Source organism: Mobula hypostoma, chromosome 4 (genome assembly GCF_963921235.1).
Source record: "Mobula hypostoma chromosome 4, sMobHyp1.1, whole genome shotgun sequence".
In the NCBI taxonomy this organism is placed as follows: domain Eukaryota; kingdom Metazoa; phylum Chordata; class Chondrichthyes; order Myliobatiformes; family Myliobatidae; genus Mobula; species Mobula hypostoma.
This window is the reverse complement of record NC_086100.1, coordinates 195193082-195215682: the sequence shown is the minus strand read 5'-3', so window position 1 is coordinate 195215682 and position 22601 is coordinate 195193082. Positions and strand designations below refer to the sequence as shown.

At 44.5% G+C, this 22601-nt stretch overlaps 1 protein-coding gene across 1 annotated transcript in view; it reads left to right on the top strand.

The window, feature by feature from the left end:
• The window catches only part of dok1b (docking protein 1b), a 98981-nt gene that overhangs the window by 57045 nt on the left and 19335 nt on the right, over positions 1-22601 (top strand). Inside the window, exons 2-3 of the mRNA XM_063047158.1 lie at positions 17912-18214; positions 19942-20017. Coding sequence (XP_062903228.1) covers positions 17912-18214; positions 19942-20017 — 379 coding nt within the window. The remainder of the gene's footprint in view (positions 1-17911; positions 18215-19941; positions 20018-22601) is intronic.

Below are 22601 nucleotides of genomic sequence, written 5' to 3'. Positions count from 1 at the left end.
CTTCTTCATGGAGTGGAATTTTGGAATGAGCTGCCTGTATTGTGAGCAGATGGGACTAGCTCACAGTCAGTGTGGACAAGTTGGGCCGAAGAGCCTGTTTTCCTGCTGTCTGGGGAGCAATGATGGCCTGGAGTCATTCTTTGCTGTTTGTTTTATGTAATTTTATTTCTAATTGTGAGGCCCCCCACCCGCCCCATTGGTCACCAATTATAGATGTTGTGTCCTAGCTGTCTGGATACGCAAGCCTGGGCAGTACAATATGGAGAACAAGTTGTTGCTGCCCGTGCAGCAGACCCTCCCCCCCCCCCCCACTGTTATTCCGAAGGAATGGCAGACACCAATACAATTTGGTACCAGTGGCATCACAGGAGTTGCTAGTCAGCGTTGAACTCAGTGAGGCTTGCCTTAGGGACTTGGGGTTTACTCCCTAATCCTTTCCCATGAGTGGGTAAAGCTGCAAGGCAGCGGAGGTTTGAGATCAGAGTTTTCCTTCGAGATAAGCTGACGAGCCCCATCTGCTCAATGCAACTGGTTTTCAGGCGCTGGTAACCTGCCTTTGACCCGTCTCCTGTCAGTAGAAATGATTCTGCCAGGCACAGTGGCTAAGCCACATGTGAAGGCCAGGAGCTGGGCTTGGTTGTCAGAGGCTGTTTGAGACGCACGCTACTGGGAGCATTTAATAGGTAGTGGGAGCTTATCCCTTCCAAGAGGACTACAACCTTCTCATAGGGTTTGAAGGCTTGTATGCCTCAGTGACTCGGAGAGCTATGTTGGCTGGAATGAGGGCCTTGTGCTTTGGCTCTTGGTAGGGTCACTCATGCCAGACAGATCAAAAGGTTAATGCCAGACTAAGAATGGTCCAACTGCCCTCCCGGGTTTTGGGGTTCAGCTCAAGGCTAACAACCCTGACTGGTCAATAAACATGTTATAATCATTTAATAACAAAATACTAAACCAAGTCAGGCAGCCTGGCAGTGAGGGAAGTGGCTGGTGGAGATGGTTCATCTGGATGGTTGGATGAAGAATCTAGACCTGACACATCGACTGCCCATTTCTCCTGTAGATGCTTCCCGACCAGCTGGGCTCCTCCAGCAGATTGTGCATTGCTCCAATTCCAGCATCTGCTGTCTGTTGTGTCTCTGATTTTTTAAATAAAAGGTCTCTGGACCAGCACTTAGCAAAACCTGTTGTGCAACCATAGATGAACTGCTAAGATTGCAAGCTCTTTATGAATGACTTTTGACCACCATACGTTTCACTTCCAAGGCTACAGAATGGAAGGAGATGTTTGCTCAGTAAATGTACAGAAATCTTTGTTGTTTGGGGAAGGTATTTTCTGCTAAAATTAGCACATGAGGTTAGAACAGCTTCATAACAGTCACACCTGCAGTGACGTACGTTAAGTGAAGGCCCTTTACTTCGGGCTTTGATAGAGCTCACTGGCTCCAGATAAAAAAGGTCCAGCATGAGACCTTGAGAAAAGTGGACCCTGTCCCATATCTCAAGAGCCAGGCATCGAAGAGGAGGAGTACTAATGCCTTCTGTATACTGGCATAGTATTCAGCCATCTCAGGATACAGGTGCCCTAAAACCTGGCACAACGTTTCTGGTGTGTTGGGCAGCAGTACCTTGTAGAACACAGAACAACACAGGATAAAGACTAGACATATTTGTCACATGCACATCAAAACATTGGGATGGCGGGGTGGAGGTATTCCTCTGCCAAAGGAGGTTAAAGGCACTCCTTCCCTCTGCTAGCCTGCAGGTTACCCTTGGGCAAGGTGTAGCACCTGCTTAGCCCCTGACCAGGGTCATGGGAAGCCATGGGAACAGGTGGTGGATGGTTGTATGAGCAGCTAGTACATATCTCAAGTCCTGATTGTCTGCCTGGTGTCAGTGGTCGCACAATATCTGAAGAGTATTGATAATAGCTGGGGTCACCTGTCTTGTAAAGGTACTCCAGCAATGGAAAACCACTTCTGTAGAGAAATTTTCCAAAAACAATCATGGTCATTGGACCGTGTTCACCCACGTCATTTGACATGGCCCATGATGATGAAGACATGGAAACATGCAGTGAAACGTGTCATTTGCACCCACGACCAAGGCAGTCCAAGGATGTGCTGGGGGCAGCCCACAAGTGTCACCATACCACCGGTGCTAACTTATCAGGCCCACAACTTACTAACCCGTACGTCTTTGGAATGTGGGAGGTCACGGGAAGAACAAACCAACTCCTTACAGACAGCAACAGGGGTTGAACCCCGATTGTCTGATGGCTGGCACAATAACCGTACACCATGGTGGAACAGGGTCTCTGAGACCTGTGGACCCAGCTCAGCACATGTCCCCTCTGTGGACCATGTCTGCACTTCTCACTGCCTCTCTAAAGCAGCCAGCATAATCCAAATATCACCCACCCTGGACATTCCCTCTAACATCCCCCTCCCATCCCACCTCCCACCTCTCCCATCAGGCCGATGATACAAAGCTCTGAAGGTGTATATTGCCAGGCTCAAGGGCAACTTTGATCAGACTCTTGAACAGACCTCTTGTGCAATAAGATGGATTCTTGACCTTACCATCTTCCTCGCTATGATCTTGCCCTTTATCGTTTACCTGCACTGTACTTTTCCGGCAGCTTTTACGCTTTATTCTGCATTGCTGTTGTTTTACGTTGCTTTACCTCAATGAACTGTGTGATGATTTCATCTGTAGGAACAGTATGCAAGACAAACTTTTCATTAGATCTTGGTACTTGTGACAATAATAAACCATTGCCAGCACAAACGTGTGCTGAATTAACCAATCCCATGACCTGGGAATGGACAAGTAACACAAGCAGACGACTTGGTTTGCATGAACGGGTTGGGCCAAAGGGCTTGTTTCCATTCTGACTGTCTGACCATGATTCTGATAATAACATATCAACTTATTCCTGTAGTAACAGACCACTGCTGGACGTGTAGCTGCTTGCTACACTTAACAACAAATCTATTTCTTCCTTTTAACAGAAGATCTATTGATTTAAAAAACATTCATAATTTTGGCAGTTGTTTTCCATTAACCCTCACTGATCCCTGACTGGAATTTTGATTATCTCTGGTTGGAGATGGTTGCCCACAAAGAACATAAAATGTAGAACAGGACAGCACGACCCACGATATCTATGCCAAGCACTATGCTGAATTAAACTAAGGTCTTCTCCTTGCGCCAGAAGAGGTAGCATTGGTTTAAACCAGATAGCGTTGGTTTAATTGCGTGGCAGGGTGCATCTCTACCAAAGAAGGAGCAGGGCGCTCCATCCCTTTGCTACCCTGCAGGTCACCCTTGGGCAAGGTGTAGCACTAGCTCAGCCCCCCGATCAGGGTCACATGAAGCCATGGGAGCAGGTGGTGGACGGTCGTATGAGCAACCGGTGCATATCACAAGTCCTGGTTATGTGACCACTGGTGCCAGGCAGACAATCTCTTAACCGTATTCATAATGGCTGGGGTCACCTGTCTTGGCACGTAATGAAGGTCTAAGATGAAAGGACAAAGATTTAAAAGAGACCTGAAGGGCAATTTTTTTTTACACAAGGTGATCGGTATTTAGAATGAGGAAGTGGTAGGCGTGAGTCCTAATGAAGGGTTTCAGCTTGAAACTATAATTCTTTATTCTCCTCTAAAGATGCTGCCTGACCTGCTGAGTTCCTCCAGCATTTTGTGTGCATTACAATGGGTACAATTACAATGTTTAAAAGGGTTTTTGACTGGTACATGGATAGGAATGGTTTAGCAGGGTATGGGCCAAACACAGTCCATATTCACACAGTGAAGTGGAGATAACTTCATTCAACTTCTCTCGCCCCATCACTGAACTGTTCCCACAACCCATGGACTCACTTTCAAGGACTTTTTACCTCATGTTCTCAATATTTATTCCTTTGTTATATGTTATTATATATTTTCTGCATTTGCACAATTTGTTGTCTTTTGCATATTGGTGTTTGTCTGAGCTGTTGGGTCTGGTCTTTTATTGATTCTGTTATAGTTATTATTGTATAGATTTATTGAGTATGCTTGCAAGAAAACAAATCTCAGGGTTGTACATGTATTTTGATAATAAATTTACTTTGAACTTTGGACATGGGGTGGTAGGTGTGTGGAACGCCCTGTCAGGAGTGGTGGTAGAGGCAGATATGTTAGGGCCATTTAAGAGACTCTTACAGATGCACATGGATGATAGAAAAATGGAGTGTTAAGAAGGAGGGAAGGGCTGGATTGATCTTAGATTAGGTTAGAAGGTATGCACAACGTTGTGGGTCGAAGGGCCTGTAATGTTGTATGATCTAAAAGAAATAGCACCAATTAATGTCTTGGTCATTTGGGTCAAAGGTCCTGTTTTCCAAATCCACGATTCTGCCTGAAGGGTCAGTGATTTTCCAGTGTGGTTGGAATGACCTGGAGCAAGGCACCATGATTTATAACTGGCTGCAGTGAAGTGCCTGTCTTGGGTCAGCTGATGAAATACTTCAGAAGGATTGTCTGTTTATTTATTTATGTAGAGATGCAGTGAAGAATAGACCTCACCGGCCCTTAGAGCCATGGCGCCAGCAACCCTTCAGCTTAACCCTAGCCACATCACAGGACAACTTACAACGACCATTAACCTACCAAACGGGTATGTCTTTGGACTGTGGGAGGAAACTGGAGCTCCCGGAGAAAACCACCACACATTCCATGGGGAGAACGCATAAACTTCTCACAGAGAAATCCAAACTCAAACACGCTAACCACTACACTACTGAGGCGCCCACTGTGGTGTTGCAGGAAGCCAAGCATTTGAGACGCACACATTGCGTTGTAGGTGAGGGGAAGGGAACAGAATGAGGTTTATTATTACTGACCTATGTCATGAAATTCGTTTTTTGACAGCAGTTTGGTGTAATACATAAAATATACTCTAAATTACATTAAGAAATATAGACCATAAGACACAGAGCAGAATTAGGCTGTTCGGCCCATTGAATCTTCTCCGCCATTCCATCATGGCTGATTTATTATCCCTCTCAGCCCCAGTCTCCTGCCTTCTCCCTGTAACCTTTGACGCTCTGATTAATAAGAGCCTATCGATGTGTTCGTCCATTGTCGATGAGGACCTCGACACCATTATGATGGTGTCGAGACTAGCGCGTGGTTTGGATTTAAGTGAGGGAGAGTTGCGCAGCGTCAGCCTCACTCTCTCTTCCCAATTCCCATCTGGATCCAGTGGCAAGACAGAGTCGAGACAGCTGGAGACGGGACTAGGCGCAGTGGATGACCAGGACGTCTTCTGTGTCTTGTCCTGCTCTACACGTTCCACGACGCTTGCAGAGACCGCCTTCTTGACCGTTGGACCTTCCATTGGTCTCGTCCGCTCAATCCGCTGGAGTCTGTCTTCACATGCTGGGATAGACAACTCCCTATCTCACCGAGGGTTTCAGACCCGTCAGCTACCCTCACCTGGTTTAGCCGGCTTGTCGAAGCCGTTGCCTGGGGTGTGGCCGCTGTCGCATGCAAACAGCTACGGGGAGCCACAGGTGAGAGCTGAGTGCCAGGTGGGGACCAAAGGTGGACTAACCGCCCTGAAAAGGACGCGACATGTTCCCCCACCAGAGGTGCTACCCGTCCCTGACACCCCAAGAGCCAATCAATCTCTGCCTTAATACAGTGCCTTGATAAAATTTTCACACTTTACTGTCTCATTTTCTAAATTTAAAGTATTGAAGTAGGAAGTTTTGAGCTGATCTACAAAATATTGTGCATCATGTCAAGTCAAAAGAAAATTTCCAAAACCTGTCAACAATTTACTGAAAACTTAAAACTAAAATTGTGAGGCTGAAGAAGTATTCATCCCCTTTGTAATTACTATGGTAATTTTCCTCAGGTGCAACGCTATATATTACCTTACCAACTCACCCAATTGTTGATGTTGAAAATTGAAGGATCCTCTGAATAAATTCCCCCTCTCTCTGTAAGGTCCAACACTATGGTAGATTTTCAACAGACCAAACCAAAATGAAGATAAAAGGCATTCAAGACAAGTCAATGGAGAAGCACAAATCTGGGGACGGGTACAAGACCATCTCAAAGGCACTGAACACACCTGGAGCTCAGTGCAGTCCATCATGTAAAAAGGGGAAAAGATATGTAACCACAGCCACACTGCCTGGGTCATGCTGCCCCTCTGAACTTAGTCGCCGGAGCAGAATATCTGTAAGAGGGGCTACTGTGATGCCAACAGTCACTTTGAGTTGCAGAAGTCAGTGGCTGCAACTGGAGATGAAATTCATGTCTCCACAATCTTTAAAGCCTTGCACCAAAAAGGGTATTTATGGAAGCGTGGCAAGGAATAAGCCCTGGCTAATACACAAAGCATTTCCTTGTCTGGAAAGACTTTGCAAGGTGTCTCTTAGAAAATACTGTAAAGATGTGAAAGAAGGTTGTGTGGTCAGTTGAGACTAAATTCAAACATACTGGTCTCAACACTCAGCAGTACGTGTGTCAGCCGGGTAACAGCATCCCTACTGTAAAATATTGTGGAGGTTGCATCATGCTATGGGGATGCTTTTCACCCACCGAGACTGGAAATCTGGTCAGGATTGATGGGAAAATGAATGCTGCTAAATACAGAGAGATCCCTGGATAAAAATCTGATGGCTCCTGCCAAAGAGCTTAAACTGGGGAGGAAGTCTGTCTTTCAACAGGACAACACTCTGCCACAGCAACCATGGAGTGGTTTCAAATGAACAAAATTGATGACCTTTGAGTAGCCCAGTAAATCCTGACCTTAACTCAATCGAACATCTCTGGCAAGACCTCAAGATTGTTGTCCACCATCGCTCCCCAACTAATCTGGCACAGCTTGACCAATTTTGCGAGGAGGAATGAGCAAATCTTACTCCATCACATTGTGCAAGGCTAATAGAGACTTATCCAAAAGGACTTCTGGTCGTAATAGCTGCGAGAAGTGGTTCAACCAAGTACTGAGCAAAGGGGGATGAATACTTTTGAACTGCTGATATTTCAGATTTTGAATTTTTAGGTTTTAATGCTTTACAATGTTCCGTTTTTGGGCTCTGCTGTGAAAAAAGGAGCATGTGATTCACAAATAAAAATTCTCAGTTAAATTGATCAAAATCCCTGTTTGTAATATTCATTTATGTAAACAAAATCCTTTACAAGGCAATGTATACCCAACGTCTTAACCACCACAGTCATCCGTGGCAATGAATTCCACAGATTGACCACCCTCTGGCTAAAGAAATTTCGTCTCTTCTCTGTTCTATCACTGTCTACTCTCTCTTGGCCTTTCAGTAAGTAATGCAGAATAATGCGGTAGTGTACATGGGTTCATTGTCCATTCAGAAATCGGACGGCAGAGGGGAAAAAGCTGTTCCTAAAACATTGAGTGTGTGTCTTTGGGGTTTCTGTGCCTCCTCCCTGATGGTAGCAATGCGACGAGGGCATTTCTGGGGTGGTGGTGGTCCTTTTGAAGGTGTCCTCGGTGGTGGTGAGGCTAGTGTCCATGACCGAGTTTACAATTCTCTGCATCTTTTTTCAATCCTATGCAGTGGTCCCTCCGTACCAGATGGTGATGCAGCCTGTCAGAATGCTCTCCACGATTGATGCTCCTATGAATGTGAATGCTTTGCATTGGTTGAGAGCCCTGTTTGACATGAAAGCGTGTGTACACTGTTGGCTTCTGAGAGGGTTGAGAAAAGATTTGGGTGTTGCCCTTATGAGCCTCTGCCAGTGTGCTGTGCAGTTACTGACAGATCTGTACTGGGGTTTTCCAGAAAGAGGAAGGATCTTGAAATGATGAATCTAACAACAAACTGTTGTGCACTAAAGAAGTTGCCTGACTGTTCACAAAGAACCTCCCCTCTTCAGAGAATACTGACGTGGAGAAGCTGATTAATGAGATTACTGGTGAATATGAATTCTGAGCTGAATCAGTGATGAACGGATCTGATCGTTTCCCAAGAATTGACACTTTTGAAAAACTTTCGTGGCTGATTGCAGTCTCAGAGTTTAGGAAGTCAATTATTTTGTTGAAAATCTGAGATGTGTTGATAAAGGTTAGCTACCATTGAGCACATCTACATGCAGTGCTGTTGCAGGAACGCAGAATCCATCCTCAGGGATCCCCACCATCCAGGCCAGACTCTTGTGTTGCTTCTTCAGTGACCTTTGGATGTGTGCTCCAAAATTCCTCTTTGCATCTGTGTTCCTAAGTGTCCTTTCATTTACTGTATAGTTGATCACTACCATGCTCTCTTCTCGCTGCTGCCATCAGGAAGAAGGTACAGGAGCCTCAGGACCCACACCACCAGGTTCAGGAGCAGTTATTACTCCTTAACCATTAGGCTTTTGAACCAAAGGGGATAACTTCACTCAGCTTCACTCACCCCATCACTAAACTGTTCCCACAGCCTATGGACTCACTCTCAAGGACTCCTCATGTCATGTTCTTGATATTTAATGATTATTTATTTATTATTATGTTTTTACCTTTTTCTCTTTGTATTTACAATAAATGCCTGCAAGAAATGAATCTTGGGGTTGTCTATGGTGACATATATGCACTTTGATAATAAATTTGCTTTGAACTTTTTGTCACATGTACATCGAGATGTGTGTGAGCACGTGGCCAAGTGATGAAGGCATTGGATTAGCTACCTGAAGGTTGTGAGTTTGAGCCCCAGCCGAGGGAACGTGTTGTGTCCTTGAGCAAGGCACTTAATCACACATTGCTCTGCGACGACACTGGTGCCAAGCTGTATGGGTCCCAATGCCCTTCCCCTGGACAACATTGGTGTTGTGGAGAGGGGAGACCTGCAGCATGGGCAACTGCTGGTCTTCCATACAACCTTGCCCAGGCCTGCGCCCTGGAGAGTGAAGACTTTCCAGGCGCAGGTCCATGGTCTTGCAAGGCTAACGGATGCCTTTTTATACATCGAAACATACGGTGAAATACGTCATTTGTGTCAACAGCCTACACAGTCTGAGGATGTGCTGGGGCAGCCTGCTAGCGTTGCCATGCTCAACACAGCATGTCCAGAACTGGCTAACCCTAACCTGCACATCTTTGGAATGTGGGAGGAACCCATGCTGACATGGGTTAAGGACAAGCTCCTTACAGACAGTGGCAGGAATTCAACCCCGATCACTAGCGCTGTTGAGTGTTGAGCCGACCACTATGCTGCCATGCACATATAAGTGGTGATTAAGGTGTCAGATTGTGATAAACCGAAATAATGTTATTTATTTATTTATTGAGGTGCAACACGGAACACGTCCTTCTGGCCCAACAAACCGGGGTGCCCAGCATCCCATCTATTTAATCCTCACCTTATCACAGGACAATTTACAATCACCAATTAGCCTACTAACTGGTACATCTTTGGACTGTGGGCAGGAACCAGAGTGCCCAGAGGAACTGTGAGTGGTCATGGGGTGAATGTACAAACCTCTTACAGACGGTGCTGGAATTGAATTCCGAATGCCGGAATGCCCCAAGCTGTAATGGTGCCGTGCGAACCGCTACACTATCGTGGCACACTAACAAAAGAAAAGGTGCCAGAAATACTCAACAGGCCCGGCAGCATCGATAGAAAGAGAAAAGGTCTGAATATTTAATGACGGCGTGGGAGTCTGTAGGCACTGGAACAAGTAATCTACTGGAAGAAGTCAGCAGGTCGAGCAGCACTGGTGGAAAGGAATTGTCGACGTTTTGGGTTAAAATCTTTGATGTTTCTTCTGACTGCAGATCTAATGGAAGTTCATTGACCCAAAACGTTAGCTCTGTGCGTCTCTCTCCACAAATACTGCGTTACCTGCTGAGTGTCTTTGGCGGTTTCGACTCATTTTCCTTTCAGTTTTGTCCAGCTGTGGCCCTTGGACGGAAACATTTTGTTTCCATTGGTTACAGACTGAGTGAGAAGAACAGCCTTCCTTCCCTCGTGATCTCAGACTCAACGGGCCAAATGGCCACTGCTCACACTCCTTCGTAACACTCTATTCTGCACATTGTTACTGCTTTTGGCTCTGTACTACCTTGACATGCTTGCGTGTGGAATGATCTCTCTGGATGGCGTCCAGTGCAAAGATTTTTCACTGTATCCTGCTACACGTGACAATAGTTTACCAATTACCTTGTGAAGGCAGTCAAAGAGGATGTAGGGACAACTGAATCCTCTGGCAGAGGAGGAGAAGGCAGTTTGACTGAGCGTATCTCTGAAATATGATGAGTCCTAATTCCTCTTCCCCTTAGTCCTGCAATTTATCTTTTTGGATTCGGGCAGTGCGAGCCAGTGCATCGTTCCATTTGTAAGGGGTTTCTTCTTTGTTATGTTAAAATTAAAATGGATTCTTTGTTATGTTAATCTTTTATGTTACTGCGTATGTGAATTAAAATGGCTTCTATGTTATGTTAAATGCTGAGAAAGTCTCCAGCTAGCAATTTGCTTGGGTTACAACAGACAGCAGGTGTATTATCAGCCAATGGGTGTCCATGTTATTCTTTCTTGGGGCGATACGCTGTCTCATGACCGGGAGCCGGGGGCTTTTGGCGAGTCGGAGGAGAGACCGTGAGGACGACGGACATGCGGGGAAAGCTCAGAATGATCACTCTGGGTGGTCCCGAGCCGCGAGTCGACAGGGTCAGAGTGGTCCCGAAGAGGTTCCCGAGCTCCAACGTTTGCACAAAGAAATTGAACGTTGATAAATCTGGTGCCTTTTCCATTCCTTTTTTTGTATTGAACTTAGATTAATCTCATAGATGTAGTAATATCTATAAAGTGTAACTGGTAAAATGTACAGTGTGTGCTGGCTGATGATTGATGTTTGAAGCTGAATTCGGTGACAGTTGTACAGCAACCGACACAACCGGGAGACCAGATGGACGGCGGACGGGGTTTCCCCTAGATACATACGAGCCAATATAGCTGAGTGCTACACATTTATTTACTCAGATACGCATGGCAACGGGCCCTTCTGGCCCAATGAACCCTTCCTGTCCAGTTCAAAACAAGTTCAAAGTAGATTAATTATCAAAGTACATATATACATACACGTGGCCAAATGGTTAAGGCATTGGACTAGCAATCTGAAGGTCGTGAGTTGGAGCCCCAGCCGAGACCACGTGTTGTGTCCTTGAGCAAGGCACTTAACTACATATTCCTTTGTGACGACACCGGTGCCAAGCTGTATACATGTATATGGTTGCCCTTCCCTTGGACAACATCGGTGGTGTAGAGAGGGGAGACTTGCAGCATGGGCAACTGCTGGTCTTCCATACAACCTTGCCCAGGCCTGCGCCCTGGAGAGTGAAGACTTCCCAGGCGCAGATCCATGGTCTCGCAAGACTAACGGATGCCTTAATATATATACCCATACCCATTTTCTTGTGGGCATTCAGAGTAAATATGAAGAAACACAATAGAATCAATGAAAGACCACACACAACAAATAGGGACAAACAACCGGTGTGCAAAAGACAACAAACTGTGCAAATATTTTTAAAGAAGAAGAAAATAATAATATTAAGTAAGCAATGAATATTGGGAACATGAGTTATAGAGTCCTCAAGAGTGAGTCTACAGGTTGCAGCATCAGTTCAGAATTGAGGTCAGTGAAGTTATCCCCTCTGGTTCAGGAGTGTGATCGTTGAGAGGGAAAAACTGTTCCTGAACCTGGAGGTGTGGTCTCACGTGTGACCAATTAACCAACTAACTCGTGCATCTTCACCGTGACCTGGGTTCAATCTCAACCTTTCGAACTGTTCATGTGGAATTTTCACGTTTCTTCCTGTGACGGGGTGTGTTTCCCTGGGAACTGTTTTCCCTCCTGCATTCCGATGATGTACGGGTCAGTAGGTTAACTGGCTGCTGTAAATTACCCTACCGAGAAAAGCCTGCAAAAAGTGGTGCGTACAGCCCAATCCGTTACAGAGGAAGCTCTCCCCACCATTGAGCAAATCTTACAGAAGAGGGCATGACCTGGATGGTGGGGGTCCTTGATGATGGATGCTGCTTTCTTGTGGAACTTGTGTCTATGGACTGCCACAAGAAAGCAGCAGCCATCATCGAGGTCCCCCACCATCCAGGCCATGCCCTCTTCTCACTGTTGTTAATAGGAACAAAGTACAGGGAGCCTTGGGTTCCACACCACCTGGTTCAGGAACAGCTAATAGCCCTGAACCAGCGTGGATAACTTCACTCACCACAGCTCTGAACTAATGTCACAACCTACTGACTCTCTTTCAAGGACTCTATAACTCACAGATGTTCTCAGTATTATTTTTACTTATTTTACTCATTTTTTTAATTTGCACTTCCAATCTGCACTTTGTAAGGCACGAAAATGCCCGACGCAGGCCTCTCATGGTCTGAGTCGACGTTCCCTCCCTCCCTTATTTGCACAAATAGTCTTTTGCACATTAGTTTGTCAGTCTTTGTGTGTAGTTTTTCCTTGATTCTATATTTCTCTGTTCTACTGTGAATGCCCGCAGGAAAATGAACCTCGGGGCTGTATATGGTGACATATATGTACTTTCATAATAAATTTACTTTGGAATTTGAACCAGTGTGTAGTTGAGAGGTAGAATCGGAGATGAAGGGGATTTAGATGTGCGAGAGAGAATAGAATACAGAGGATTGTGGGCAAACAGGACTGATGGGAGCGCAGTAAGAGCCAGTATTGACGATGGGCTGAAGGGCCTCCTATCCTGTAAGATGAATGAAGCTCCCCTGTGGTTCCACGTGCTTTGGTTACCCAGCGACACCACAAGTGATGGTGCTTTCCGCTACATTCTGCACACACCTGCTACCCAATCGCCAGCAAAATAACCAATCCCTGCCAGTGAAGTTATTGACGTTTTAACATCTCAAAGTTCAAAGTAAATTTATTATAAAAGTATGTACATGTCACCATATACAATCCTGAGATGCATTTTCTTGTGGGCATACTCAATAAATCCATTATAGAATAATAACCATAATAGAAAGACTGCAGCAACCCGGGCATTCAACCAGTGTGCAAAAGACAACAAACTGTGCAAGCACAAAAAAATATAAATGAGAAAGAATAAATGTTGAGAACGTGAGATGAAGAGTCCTTGAAAGTGATTCTCTTGGTTGTGGGAACATTTCAATGATGAGGCAAGTGAAGTTATCCCCTTTGGCTCAAGAGCCTGATGGTTGAGGGGTAATAACTGTTCCTCAATCGGGTGGTGTGGGTCCTGAGGCTCCTGTACCACCTTCCTGATGGCAGCAGTGAGAGGGGAACATGGCCTGGGTGGTGGGTGGGGGTCCCTGATGGTGAATGCTTCTCAATGTTCATCTTGGTACAAAGCATGCAAGGTGTTCGGTTATAAATCAAGCCTAGCATGACCAGAACGGAAATTTAATACATCAGCTATTCAGTGCATTTTAAAGGAAATATTTGCATTTCTAAAGAAGAGAAATGAGCTTTATTTGTGACATGTACATCTATAAAAGAGACTGGAAAGAGTGACGCGAACAAGGATGATACCTGCACTTGAGGTGGGAGGGGGAGCTTTAAGGGAGATATTTGGGCAAATTATTAACCGAGACTAGTGGGTTCCTGGAGATAGGAAAAGAGATTAGCTTTATGTCACGTGTACGTCGAAACATACAGTGAAATCTGTCATTTCGCATCAATGTCCAGTCTATCCCTGCATGCGTGGGGCCAGCCTGTAAGTATCGCAACTTACTAAGTTGTGCCCACACTTAATAACCTTAACCCGTATGACTTTTGAATGTGTAAGGAAACAGGAGCAAACCAATACATTCATGGGGAGAACATAGTGACCACTATACTACTATGCTGCCTCATATAGTGTCTATAGTGCCACTCTTAATCTTGGGTTGTATATTTATGAAGTGTCTTCTTAATCTTAAACCCATCACCCCTACTGGGGCATAGGCCACCAGGAGCAGCTCACCAGAGTCCTCTGGTCCTGAGTCAATCCTTCACGTTGTCCCCAACGATGAGGTCTTTGGTGCTTCTGGCATTTCTGTAGCTTTGGGTTTTTATGGGATGGGGTTGCTAGCCCCCTGCCCAACTCTCCTCCTGTTACAGGCAAGCTTGGGACCATCCTCAGTGGAGTTTTCTCACTGTAACCCATTATAATCCTGTACACCTCCATCAGCTACCTTCTCCTGCCCTCCACTTCGAGGAAATTTGTTGATGGGTGATATTTTCAAAGGGAGTGTTTGACCATATAGAAATGATAGTTGTGAGAAACTACATATTTTAACTCTATCGGCTCTTCAGCTCATCTGCCTGTCACCTCCCCCTGGTTCCCCTCGTCCTTCCCTTTCTTCCACAGTCCACTCTCCTCTCCTATCAGATTTCTCCTTCAGCCCTTTACCTTTTCCACCTATCACCTCCAAGCTTCTTACTTCATCCCCACCATCTTTCCTACTTATTCTGACTCTTCCCCTTTCCTTTCCAGTCCCAATGAAGGAAATCAGCCCGCAACATCGAATATCTATTCCTCTCTGTACTGCCTGACCTGCTGAGTTCCTCTAGCGTTTTGTGTGTGTGTGTTGCTGAAGATTTTCAGCATCTGCGGAATTTCTTGTGTCTGTGATTGGTTCTTCAAGTCCTGTTTTGGGAGCACGGGTTCTCAGTGCTGGCCTGTCAAATGCCTTCCTTAACATTGGGATGATTCATTGGGTGGCAATGTAGTAGGATGTTTATGCAGAGGCTTGTTTGTGCTTGGCTCCCAGAGGAGTTGCTGCAGGTCTTGGATCTGTGGAGAGTCATTTTCTGGATCGTGAGCTCTGCTAATGCGGCCCACTAATACTGCCTGTCTCCAGGGTCATCTGCCAGCTGTTTCCATGTTCCTCACCTTGAAAAGATGTGCTGGAGCACTGCGTGCAGTTCTGGTCTCCTTACTTGAGGAAATGTATTCTGGCTTTGGAGGAGGCCCACCAGAGATGAGAGGCTTAGTCTAGGACAGGGGTTCCTAATCTTTTTTATGCCCTGGACCGATACCAGTAAGCAAAGGGTCCATGGGTCCCAGGTTGGGAACTGCTAGTGTGGGACGAGACTGAGTTTCCTGGGACTATATTTGTTGACAGAATTCGAGGAGATCTTACAAAAACATAGAGAAGGGGCGGGAAAGTTGTTTCTACTGGTGGGGGAGACACAAACTAGGAGACATAATCTCAAGATTAGGACGAATAGATTTAAGGTAGACATACAAGACGTCGGTGAGGCCTAATTTTTAGTATCATGTGCAGTTTTGGTCATCTTCCTCCAGGAAAGATGCAAATAAGATTGAAAGAGTGCAGAGAAATTTTACAAGGATGTTGCTGGGACTGAAGGACCTGAGTTATAAGGAAAGATTGAATAGGTTAGGTCTTTATTCTTTGGTATGTACTGCAGAAGATTTGGTGGAGATTTGATTGAGGTAGACAAATGCAAGCAAACTTTTTCCACTGAGTTTGGGAAGAACTATAACTAGATGTCATGGGTTATGAGGGAAAAGTTTAAGGGTAATGAGGGGAATCTTTACTTAGTGTCATGACAGCCAGTGCAAATGGTGCGTGCAATGTTTTCAATGTTTAAGAGAACTTTGTAAAGATACATGGGAGACTTTAACTCCAAAGTTGGACAGGAAAGGGGTGATAACATCATAGGACCTTTTGGATTAGGGGAGAAAAATGAAAATGGAGAAAGGTTTACTGATTGGTGTGTCAGAAACGACCAAGTGATCACCAATACTTGGTATAAAAACCATCCACGTAGATTGTGTATTTGGATTAGCCCTGGAGATAGAACAAGGAATCAAATAGATTTCATTACCATCAATGAACCGCTTTAGAGATAATATAATAAATTCTAAAGCCTACCCGGGAGCAGACTGTGGTTCAGATCACCATCCAGTAATAGCTACCATCAAAACAAAATTAAAGAAACCGAAACATGGAAAAAAGAGAAAGAAATATATGTTGGGAGAACTTAAAGATGATAGCATACTTAAGCAACAATTCAAAACAGCTGTAGAAGAACACCTCAATGAAAACGAAACAACATCTATGCAATCAGCAGAGGAGATAATCCCAGTGCAAGAAATCCAACACACCAACAAGGGGTGGATAACCAAAGAAATTTTAGATCTGATGGAACAAAGAAGGTTGGTGAAGAATAATGAAGTGCAATACAGAGAGCTAGACAGGCAGACCAGACAATTGTGCAATATTGCAAAGGAAGAGTGGCTGACTCAAAAATGCAATGAAGTAGGAGGCTGTATTAACAACAGCAAAGAAATGTACAAAAAATTAAGGAAATTACTGGAATTAAGAAAACCTCCTCTACAGGATCATAAGATCAGCAGACAGATCCAAACTAACAGATCCTGATAAAGTATGTGAGAGGTGGATTCAGTATATAGAGCAGCTTTTTGAAGATAATAGAGGGGAACCCCCAGATACTAAACACCCTAAAGCAATGAAAGGCATGAAACATGGTAAAGCCACTGGACCTGATGAAATTTCAGTGGAAATGATACAAGCCCTAGAAGATCTGGGCATTGATATTTTTGAACTGTTTAATGGCATTTATGAGTCTGGTGTATTGCCTGACAATTTCTTGAAATCAATATTTATAACTCCGCCAAAAATTCCTGGAACTGCGAAAATTATAGAACAATCAGTCTTATGAGTCACATAATAAAGATTTTGTTGAGAATTGTTCTGAGTCGAATTAAAAAACTTCTAAACTGCAATATGGGTTTATTGAGGATAGAGGAACTAGGAACACAATTTTCATATTACGAATGCTTTCGGAAAGGGTAATTGATTATCAAATGATTTTTTTAAATGTTTTATTGATTTCACTAAAGCAGTCGACAAAGTGCAACATGAAAAATTATTTAAAATTCTCACTAAGCTAAACATTGACGGAAGGGACCAGCAACTGCTTCAAAATTTATATTGGAATCAAACAGCGGCAGTAAAAATTGATGATAACATAAGCAGTGGGATTAAAATTCAAAGAGGAGTTAGACAGGGATGCGTTGCCTCACGGGAATTATTTAATATCTATAGTGAAATGATTCTCAGAGAAATAGAAGACCTAGATGGAATAAAAATTGGAGGTGTTAACATCAACATGAAGGTCGTGAGTTCGAGCCCCAGCTGAGGCAACGTGTTGTGTCCTTGAGCAAGGCACTTAACCACACACTGTTCTGTGACGACATTGGTGCCAAGCTGTATGGGTCCTAATGCCCTTCCCTTGGACAACATTGGTGTCATGGAGAATGGGCAACTGCTGGTCTTCCATACAACCTTGCCCAGGCCTGTGCCCTGGAGAGTGAAGACTTTCCAGGCACAGTGCCATGGTCTTGCAAGACTAATGGATGCCTTTTTTGTATATAATGTATATAACCATATAATGTCTATAGAAATGAGAAATTTCTTTGAACCAGGGTATAAAGCCCAGTAGTACACATAACACACAATAACTAATGAAGGGAAGGATTCATGTGCCTATCTACATGTCTCTTTAAAAATCCTGAATGTAATTGTCTCTACCACTGTCTCAAACAGCATGTTCCAAGCACCCACACTCTCTTGTGTTTTTAAAAAATATATATATAACAAAAAAACAAATCTTGCCCCTCACATCTCCTTTAAAATTATCTTAAATTTGCTCACCTTAAATTCATGCCCTCTGCTATTAGACATTTCAACCCAGGGTAAAAGATACTGTCTGTCTGCTCTATCTATGCCTCTCATAATCTCATAAACCTTGATCAGATCTCTCAGTCTGAATTTCTGTATTCTATCAATTTTAATTGGCCACGTTATGTTGTGCCTGCTCCTTACATTTTCTTTGTGGTCCTGTTTCAGAAAAGCTGGAAGAAGAATTGGTTTATCCTGTATCCAGCCAGCCAGCATGGGATCTCCCGGTTGGAGTTCTTCGACAGCAAGGATGGGGTCACTGTGTCCGAGAAGCAGTCTACCAAAAAGATGGATAAAAAGATCATCCGGCTGTCCGACTGCATCAGCATCACAAATGCCCCGAACGAGGTGTGTCCGAAGAATTCCATGTCTGCCTTCACCATCGAAATGGAGGAAAAGCTGTATACTTTCGCGGCAGAGAAGTCGATCAGTGAAGAATGGGTTGAAAAACTCTGTGAGATAGCTTTCCCGGTGAGTCTCAGAAATGTCTGTGAACATGGAAGGTGCTGAGGAGAGCATTGTGAGCAGGTCCTCTGGTCCGTTCCGACTATTTCATGCTGCTCATATTTGCCCCTGTTTGGCCTGTATCCTTCTAAACCAGGGGTTCCCAATGTTTTTTTTATACCATTAACTGAGGGGTCCATGAAAACCCCTGCTCTAAAGCTTTTCTTTCCATGTACCTGTCCAAGTTCCTTTGAAATATTTATTACTGTACCTGCTTCAACCAATTGCTCTGGTAGCTAATTTTGTGTACTGAATGCAAGATCGTCTGCAGATGCTGGAAGAGCTCACCAGGTCAGCAGCACCTATGGAGTGGAATGACCAGTTGATGTCTCAGACGTCTCAGGCCGTGACCCGAAATGTCGACTCTTTATTTCCCCCTATAGATGCTGCCTGAGCTGCTGAGCTCCTCCAGCATTTTGTGTGTGTGTGTGATTCCATGCACTGACCACCCTCTAGGTTTCCAGCCTTCTTTATGCCCTGGAGCCTTTGTAATGTGGCAGCAGGTTCGCGGGTTTGGTGAGCAAGACAGAAAACACTAACTAGAAATAAGCATGTTAATCATTAATTTGCAGACACTAAAAATTTGACCCAACATTTAAGTCCCCTCAAGTTACACAAACTACAAAGCAAAAAATTCAACAAACAGATACTTAGCAAAAAGTGCATGAAGAGCATACGTTCCCAGTGGTTCTGTGTAGCATGCCCTAGGGACAAGGGAAAAGAGAGAGCGAAGCTCTCACATAGGTGCCGTGCATGCAGCTAGCCAAGGGGAAAGAGTGGCGGTACTTTGTAGACTCTCCTGTCAGTGGCCGAAGTGGTGTTTGACTGGAAAATAAGTCACACCCACACACTACAGCTTCACCATGAACCAGGGGTTTCATGGAGCCCAGGTTGGGAACTCCTACTCTGCGTGGAAAAAGTTACCCTTCAGAACATAGAAATCTGCAGCACATTACAGGCCCTTTGCCCCACAGTGTTGTGCCGACCATGGGACCTACTCTAGAAGCTGCCTAGAATTTCCCTAGCGCATAGCCCTCTATTTTTCTAAGCTCCACATACTTATCTAAGAGGCTCTGAAAAGACCCTATTGTATCCCATTCCATCACCACCACTGGCAGTGCATTCTACGCACCCACCACTCTCCGTGGAAAAACTCACCCCTGACATCCCCTCGGTACCTATTTCCAAGCACCTTGAAACTATGCCCCCTTGTGTTGGCCATTTCAGCCCTGTGGAAAAGCCTTCGATTGTTCTTGGCAAATTTTTCTACCGAAGTGGTTTGCCCATCATCTGGGCAGTGTCTTTACAAGAGGGATGACCCCAGCCATTATCAATACTCTTCAGAGATTGTCTGCCTGGTGTCAGTGGTCGCATAACCAGGACTTACGATATGTATCAGCTGCTCATACGACCATCCACCACCTGTTCCCATGGCTTCATATGACCCTGAACTGCTACACCTTGCCTAAGAGTGACCAGCAAGCTAACAGAGGGAAGGAGCATCTTAGATCTCCTTTGGTAGAGTCGTTATCCCCACCTGCCACCTGTTCTGATCTTTAGCGTAATCAAAAATAAATTTGCATTCTAATATTGTGGAAATCACCCTCTGAATGAATACCCATTCCTGTATGTAATATTCGAGAACCCAAGGATGTTCTTGTGTGTTAATGATTCATGTTTGTGTTTCACTGTAGCCTCTCACTATGGACACTGGTGGACCTCAATCTCTCAAGATGGCAGAGAACAGTATCTACTTCTCCCGATCTGAAGGTAAGACGAGTGGGTTAGCTAGCAATTAGTTATATGTTATGGTTTATAAATGCACAACCCATGTTGAAGTTACTTAATTCCTGTCATGCCTCTAACTGAAATGAGTTTCTCCTCCACTCTGTGCTTTCAGCTCCTTTTCTGTCCATAGAGTATCTTTAGATCATAGGGAAGATTAATTGAATAATTCAGCATGATCACTTGGGTATCTAGAAGAGTTTTTACTTCATGTGTCTATACATAGTTGATAATTTAACTGAGAGATGATGGTTGAAGACTAATATACAGACCATGGAATATTACAACACAGCACAAGCCCTTCGCCTCATGATGTTATGCCAACCTTTCCTTCGCCTCACAATATTGTGCCGACCTTTTGATCTACTGTAAGATCAAGAGGGTTTTTTTTTCCATAGTAGGATCAGAGAACACAGCCTCAGGACAGAGGGAAATCCATTTAGAACAGAGATGAGGGATTTCTTTAGCCAGAGGGTGGTGAATCTGCCTAATTTGTTGCCGCAGGTGGCTGTGGAAGCCAGGTCACTGGTGCTTTTAAGGTGGAGGCTGATAGGTTTTTGATTAGTACAGCCATGAAGGGTTACGGGGAGAAGACAGAAGAATGAGGTTGAGAGGGAAATGGATAAGCCATGATGAAGTGGTGGAAAAGACTTGATGGGCTGAATGGCCTAATTCTGTTCGTGTGTCATATATTCTAATGATATTGTACCCTCTTCCAAATGCCCGCATCAACCTGCCTGGCTGCAAGAATGCCTAGTCTCCTGATCCCTGGAATTATTTTATTCCTTCAAAGTAATGGGATCTCTTGTACAAAACGTAGGCTCAGTGGCCTTGTCTCCTGCGGAGAGTTTCATAGTTCTGTAAGGAGGCCATTTGTCCATGCTGTCCCTCAGTAAATCGGTTTATTATTGTCACATGTACCGTGGAGAAGCTTGCCTTGCATACTGTCCATGGAGTGTGTTCTCTCTGTGACCCTGTGAGTTTCCTCCAGGTGCTCTGGTTTCCTCCCAGATTGCAAATGCCTGCCAGTTAGTGGGTTAATTGGTCACACGGGTGTAATTGGGTGGCATGAAGGGCCTGTTGCTATGCTGTATCTCTAAGTAGATAAATAGATATATTGATAAATTAATAAAAACAAGGCAGTATACGGTAAAACAAGAGTGGAATGTGACAGGTCTAGAGAAAGTGCACTGCAAGGAAACAGATGTACGGTCCACAATGAGTTGGCAAAATTAAATTAATTTCCCCGCAGCCTATTAAAGATTTCAGCTTTATTTGCCTCGTGTACAGTGAAATGCATAATTTTGGGTTAAATCAAATCAGTGAAGGTGGTGCTCGGCAGCTCGCGAGGTGCTGAGGACGGATGTAGGAGCACAATATGCCACCGTATATAACCCTGAGATTCATTTTCTTATAGGCATACTCAGTAAATCTCTAGAATAGTAACCACAACAGAATCAAATAAAGACCGATCAACTTGGGCGTTCAACCAAAGTGCAGAAGACAACAAACTGCACAAATGCAAAAAGAAGAAATCATAATAAATATCGAGAACATGAGATGACGAGCCCTTGAAATTGAGTTCAATTATATGGCTCCCTGAAAGTGGACTTGCAGGAGAACAGAATGGCGAAGATGGCTTTTGGCACACGGCCTTCATCAGTCAGGGTAACTAGTAGAGAAATTGGGTTTGTTATGTTGCAGTTATGGAAGACGCTGGTGAGGCCTCACCTGAAATATTGTGTTCAGAGTTGGTCACACTGCTGTAGGAAAAAATGCCATTAAACTGGAAAGAGGGTGAAGGAGATTTACGAGGATGTTGCCGGGACCAGAGTGACCGAGGCGTTGAGCAGGTTAGGACTTTTCCATTGAAGAGATTGATGTGTATAAAGTCATGAGGGAGAATAGGTTGAATTCTTATTCCCCAGGGTTGGGGAATCAAGAACAAACCAGAAAGAATAGGTTTAAGGCGAGAAGAGAGAGATTTACCAGGAACCTGAGGGACAAATTTTTCACCCAGAGGGTGATCAATATATGTAAAGAGCTGCCTGAGAAACTGGTACATTAACCGCATTTAGGGGGCACTTGGACAAGTACAGTACTGTGGACAAGTCTTAGGCACATCTATATAGCGAGAGTGCCAAAGACATTTGCACAGTACTGTACTTTTCAGAGATTGAGTTTATAAATCTGGCGGGAGCAAAGGGGTGTTGGGAATGGTGAGGGTGGAGCGCTGTGGGAGGGGTGTGGGACAGGTGGCAAAGGAGGAGTGCCAGGGGCAGAGTTTGCCATGGTAGACACACCCAGCCCTGAGACAACAGGCAAGGCCATTTGATTCCAAACAATTGGTATATTGATCATTACAGAATCTCTCTGGTGCTTCCCACTCCCTCCTCCTCACCCTTCCCCTTTTCCTAAACATGATCCCCCTCTCCCAGTCCCCTTCCCACTCTCAACCCACAATAGAGACCCATGTCAGAATCAGGTTTATCATCACTCACATGGGTCATGAAATTTGTTTGTTTTTTTGCAGCAGCAGTACAGTGCAATACATAAAATTACTGCAGTA